This window comes from Podarcis muralis, chromosome 4, assembly GCF_964188315.1.
Source record: "Podarcis muralis chromosome 4, rPodMur119.hap1.1, whole genome shotgun sequence".
NCBI lineage: Eukaryota > Metazoa > Chordata > Lepidosauria > Squamata > Lacertidae > Podarcis > Podarcis muralis.
In genome coordinates, this window is record NC_135658.1 from 56797855 (window position 1) to 56803902 (window position 6048).

The window sequence follows — 6048 nt, forward strand, 5'->3', positions numbered from 1 at the left end:
CAGTCAACAGTTTGGTGTCAGTCAGGAAAGAAAAACAGAAAACTGAGGGGGGTGGGGAGGGTGGCAGTGGTACGTCCTGGTTTGAGAGGATAGCTGGCTAGAACCCTGAACAACAGTGCTTCTGTTAGAAGGTGAGGATATCCTGCAACTTTTTGTTGTAGATCCTATGGTCCTATCTTGGGGAATGGGTTCTTAAGTTAAATCATCCCCACAAAGCTGCATTAGCCACAGGGAGAGATGAGCAGGTACCATACTGGATAAAGGACTGGATCTGTAGCTCATGCAAATCATTTCAATCTCACACTGACAAAGGGATGACACCCTCACACGCGAGAAAGCACGATGGAATTGTGTCCCATATTATGATCTCTTTGGATTTCACTGTGAATGGATTGGATGATGCTATGAGTCTGAATGATTGTCATAACTTGGAATGGACCGATTTCCCATAGGTCCACCACAGCTCCCCCTGCCCCCTTTGCCTCTCCACATCATGTGGTGTGGCTCAACAGCTTTAAGTCACCTGAAGCCATTTGTCCCACAGGCACCTTTCTGCAGTGCACCTCTCCTTTGAGTTAAAGGTTGATGGATGGATGTCCACTGTTGGATAGAGAGCTATTAAACACCATGTGTGTGGCCATAAATAATCTCAAGCGCTAGACTGTATTCTTGTTGTAAAAAAATTGCTAGATATCTAGCCTGTTTGGAATATAGACTTGTATCACTTTGAATGGCTGTGAGATAAGAGCTTAAAGGTGAAAATATGTCAAGAGCATTAAAAAGAGAAACACATCATTTTAACAATGCTTTAATATGCACAAAATGGTTTCATAAAGATAATGCAAACGGGGAAATAAAATGTATTTCTACATTCTCAAGAGTAATAACCAAAGTTGGCAAAATGGAGCTGAGACTAATTAACTACGTTTATAGATTTTGGGGGAGAGGATTTGCAGTTGTTGTGCGCAGACAGATATGAGCTGACCTCCCTGGCAAGGAAAGAAGGGGGAAATTGGGGTCGAGAGGAGGAAATGTTGAAAGCTACAGCTATGCCAGTACTTTGTTTTCTGTTTTTTTCTTGGAGGGATGCCGTTGTTGGAGGTTCCTGGTCTGTGACTTCATTTCGTTCTAATTTGCTGAAATGAAAAGAAGAGAAATCTGCTTTATAGGTTGAACTGTCTGGAAGTTGAATAGGGCTTGGGAGGAATTTCATTGGTTATGGATAAGTTGGGAGTTATCCTTGGTCTTGTCTAGATGGCTTCCTGCTTGGGTTGTCAACTAAGGGATGGAGATGCAAACAGTGACATTGCATCCTTTTTTGGCACCTGGGGAGCATCTGCGTGTGCACCAGGCAGGACCAGGGGTTGGGCGTGGAGGGTGAACATCATCATTCTGCAGTATTGATGGGAGGAGTGAGGAGGATACTGGTGTGTTTACATAGTAGTGGTTTCCACAAAAAATGGTGGAGAATATTCTAAGAAAACCATGCAAGATGGCCTTTTTATATTGGATGGGATGAGAAAGGGAAAACCTCAGAAAAGTATCTACTGCGAAATTATTCACACACACTGGTCTCCTCCTGGCATCCACTCCCCCCCCCCCATTGCAACTGAATGGGAGGGAGTAAAAGTTTGATGTTTCATAGTGGGGGATGGGCCACACATGAGAATATTTTACTCAAACGTGCTACTCACGGTAGAAACACCATTTTGAATTCTTGATAGCATTGCTGAAACAGCAGTTTCTTTTTAAACATGTACTTCTAGGTATTCCAGGGTATCCACAGTCTCTTCTCCGACTAGGAGGTACGTTACAGTTGCCTATTCAATAAGAAAAGTTGAGAAATCAAAATTCATTGAGGAATAGTTTAATTTATATTCAAGTCAACATTAGCCATGAAGATATCCAAGCTAAAGAGAAATAGGATACAGCCTGATCACCAAAGTCCTTCAAAATTCCAAATGTAACTCAGTATTCTGTTTTACTGAAAGCTGTTTGTAGGTACACATGGAAAATAAGTATATGCTCAATGGTAACCTTTACCTTCAAAGAGTGAAGTCAATTACACACACAGTGAAACCTCAGCTCTGCCATTAGCTTTAGTCTATTGGTTGCCCAAGAGCTATGGGAGAGGAACTCCCAAGGGTGATTTTTCAAGATTGCAGGAAGCTGGATGTCTTCAGATCTTAAGAACTTGGAGCTCTGTGATGCCTCTCAGCAGAGGCAGAGAACCTCCCTGAACCAAATGAGCCTCTTTATTATATGTTCTGGAAGCTTTCTCTGGCCTTGTCTCTAGTTTTTTGGTCATTGTTGTTATCTTAGGAAGTTGTCACATATCTAAAAGGTCTCACTGAGATAAGCAAATAAATGGGCAGAAAATACAAAGACTTATTTCTCTCTCTGAAAGTTGTGACCCATCAAGATGAATGGAGTACACCAGGCATTGTATTGTGGCCTGCTAGGTGCTCAACATCTGCAAGTATATAGCGCAAACAGGAAGTTTATCACATCTCTGCTGGATCACCATATGTGGTTGGTATTTGGCTTGGTGACCAACAAGATGCTCAGGTATGGTCTTAACTTTTTCCCACAGCACGCCATTACATTTTGCCTCCTGAAGCAGAGCTCAAGTGCTCCACCATGAACCTGGCTAGGGTCAGCAAATTGTTGTTGTTATTATTATTATTATTATTATTATTATTATTATTATTAGTCTTGTTGAACATTCATATATCAATTCATGCCTTCATCTATTTCCTACATGAAGCCAGTCACTCCATCTTTCTGTATAGCAAAGCCAACCCTGACTGTTTGAAAGTCCTTCTCTGGTCATTTGGCTTATCAGCCATGACTCTTGTAACCTTTTGTACAGGGGCAAATGAGTAGCCATACAGAGGTGGGGAACCCCTGGTCCATGGGCCAATGAGTCCCACCAGGTGTTCCCATTTGAACCATGAGCCTATGTGGGTGAAGCTACACCCATCTGCACTTCTCCTTATCATTATCACATCACCTGATGAAGAGGGGGGAGATAACAATCTGACTTGCTGATCTAGAAGGGTCTGTAGCCCAAAGGAACTTGCAGAGTATGACCCATTGACATCAGCTAATTGTACTTTTAAGTAGACATGCATTGGATTGTGCTGAAAGACAGTTATGGAATGGATCCCCTCGGAATCATCCACCAACACAATTCAGGCCACCTCCCTTTTGGCCACCTGCCTTTCGAGGCTGTTGAAATCAGTGGTCAGTAACTAGGTTGTCCAGGGAGCCAAACACTGGTCCCTTCCCACTGCTGCTACCCTGCTTTTTATGCACTGTAAAAAAGATGCCATCCATTCATGTTTTCCCAAATTTATGGCATGGTTCCCCCTCCACCCCTTCTAGGAACAGGGTCACAGCTGTAGAATAAACTAGTATCAGCTATTAAATAGTTTTATAAAAAGTGAAAGTAATTTAAATTGGTGACTTACGTTTTTGTCCTTTGCCCCCACGGCCTCCTCGGCCACCTCTACCACCGCGGCCACCTCCACCACCTCGGCCACCCCTGGCATCTGCGAAACTGGCAAATCCTAAGACCAGGACAATGGCCAGGAGCCAGAACCACTTGAAGTTCATTTTTATCTGAAATGTTCACCAAATCTTCAAACCTGTTGAAAGATTCCAGATGAAAGTTGTGACCCAGTAGAGTTTTAATATACTTCCTTTTCAACGGAGAAAGACATAACAAATGGAGGCTTTCAGGCTGGGATGGTAAATCATGAGTTCAGAACAGGTGACACTTAACATTTATATTATAACACTTTCTAGCGTCCAAAGCGCTTCGCATGCATTCTGTAGCTGTTATCATGGCATCAATCCTCTAAGACAAACTATTATCTCTGACATTGCAGGGAAAACAGGTAGAAGGAGAAGGAAACAGGTAGAAATCCAAGATAAATGTTTCTGAAAGGGAAGATCAACTGTGATAGTAAAATTTATCAACAGGCACAAAAATGTAAGCGGCTGAATCTTATCTGCACAGATATCAAAGCAAGTGTGACATATTTAGAAAGCTCCCTGCTTGATTCAAGACAGTTGAGATCTGAATAACCTGGCTCTAGGATGCTCTTTCTGCAGACCAAAGTTCACTGCAAAACTGGCTCATGGAAATCAAAATATTGCAACAACATTCATGTGCATATGTATACACACACACACCAGTTAAAGATGGATGAATGTGTCAATTTCAGTGTCTCTCAATTTCTCATGTTTACAATCTCAGATTCAGTTCACTGTACTGCAGTATCAGCTTTGAATATTTTATTTAAGTTTGTGTGAAAATTCATTAGCATTTCTCCCAACAGACTTTTTTTTTGGTATGCCTCGCATACACCTTTTTGCAGACAATATTCCCTAACACTGCATTTTAGTTTGCTATTTTTACCAATATTTGCATCTTTATGCCCCTTTTGTGTATACTCTGTACACCTTTTTTTGGTAGAGGAACCATTCCACAATATTCATAGGAATTTAAAAGGAAAGGCACATTTCAGTTTCTGTATTGTTTTGAGGGGTGGTAAATTGGTAAAACTTGCATTAAAATGAAAATCAAACCAAATCCCTTGCCCCCGCAATCCCTAGATCCACTTGACTTACCCTGCCTGAATGAGTTGTTGAACAGCTCAATGACAAACAGCAGTTGAACCAGCTATAAATAGTTGGACCAATCCCAACTGCTTCCAGTCCCAAAAGGCAAGAACCGGATGTTGAACTGGGGAAGCAATGCAAGTAAAGAGACTTCTGTGGCAACCTTTCCATTGATTTCGTAACCTTCTGTGTCAAAAATCCACCTGTTCTGTGGTTACAAGGACATTTCTTACCTAAATGAGACTTAGGACATTTTAACTGACCACTGCTTTCTTTACCTGCAACTTCCTCATGCAAGGAAGAACACGACTTCAGCAGATGCATTGGCCTAGCTATTCTCCACATTTGAGCTAGTTTTAAAAGGAAGTAGCTCTACAACATCACTGTTTTAATACCTACTTGAGAAGGCTTTTGATGCTGTTGGGCCAAGGTTTATATTTTAGACTGGGCATTTTTTTAAAGTCTAGAATATTTTATCTAGTTACTACAAGTAACAGAATGCATGTATGTATTTATTATATTTATTAGTTGCTTTGCATGTCAAAGTGCCTCAGGGTGATCTACATAACATAAATAAGAAATAACAGTGAACATTAAACCCAAATATAGAAACAGCCATAATACAAACCTCAAGACCTCATCCATATGGAACAAATCCTACCCACCTCACTTAGAAAAAGGGCCACAGACATAATTAATTACCCTCCCAATACGGTACTTGACAGTCTATAATTCATCCATCTACTTTGATATGTCACTGATTTTTTCCCCCCTGTTACTGTTTCGTGGTTCACTCTGTTTTTGTGGTAATGGTTTGGTTTCATAGAAGGTATGGTTCATGTAAAGTAAGGGGGGGTTGAGGAAGCAATATCAGTGGATTCTATTTCAGACAAGTTTGAAACTCTGTAATGGAGATGTGCCCCTTCTGGGCCTCAGGACAATGGGAATATGAACATGTCCTCTTGTCTGATTATAACTAAGTGTTTCTTATTTAATTTTTTTCCTCCCAAATGAGAAAAAGCAGCTTCTATCGCAAGGGGAGTACTTAACCAATTAATACCCAACATGGAGCAACTGACTCACACATATGCCGAGTGCATTGAAAATGATAAAGACCAGTAAGTAGCAAACTTCCCTGTTGTATGCAGAACCTTTGTGTTCCAGCTACAGAGGGGGATGGGCTAGATGACTGTCAGAGTCCCCTTCAACTCTGCAATGCTATGATTCTAGAAATAAAGTGATGCTTCAAGCAGCCTAATGCTTTAAAAAGAGGCAGATGTTGGCTGCATTAATATATACAGGAAAAAAGTCCCACAAAATCAATAATTAAAGTTTATTATAACCTTTTATTGCTTTGAAAAGATGCCAAGCACTAATATTGTGAGCAGTGGGAGACAAAATATGTGATTAATTGTGTTA

At 40.9% G+C, this 6048-nt stretch overlaps 1 protein-coding gene across 1 annotated transcript; it reads right to left on the reverse strand.

The window, feature by feature from the left end:
- Nucleotides 1-792: 792 nt before the first annotated feature.
- On the reverse strand, nucleotides 793-3673 carry LOC114595338 (trefoil factor 3-like). Its single transcript, XM_028725634.2, has 3 exons — nucleotides 3474-3673; nucleotides 1695-1820; nucleotides 793-1136 (listed from the first exon to the last, which is right to left on the reverse strand). The coding sequence occupies exons 1-3, from the start codon at nucleotides 3616-3618 to the stop codon at nucleotides 1129-1131; spliced, it is 279 nt and encodes a 92-aa protein (XP_028581467.1). The 5' UTR covers nucleotides 3619-3673; the 3' UTR covers nucleotides 793-1128.
- Between the last annotated feature and the right edge of the window lie 2375 nt (nucleotides 3674-6048).

Excerpts from the sequence above, each read along its gene's own strand:
- LOC114595338 (XM_028725634.2), bottom strand. The coding sequence starts at position 3,618 with ATGAACTTCAAGTGGTTCTGGCTCCTGGCCATTGTCCTGGTCTTAGGA. Across the intron at positions 1,821-3,473 it reads TGGGGGCAAAGGACAAAAAC|GCAACTGTAACGTACCTCCT; the intron begins GTAAGTCACCAA and ends CTTATTGAATAG.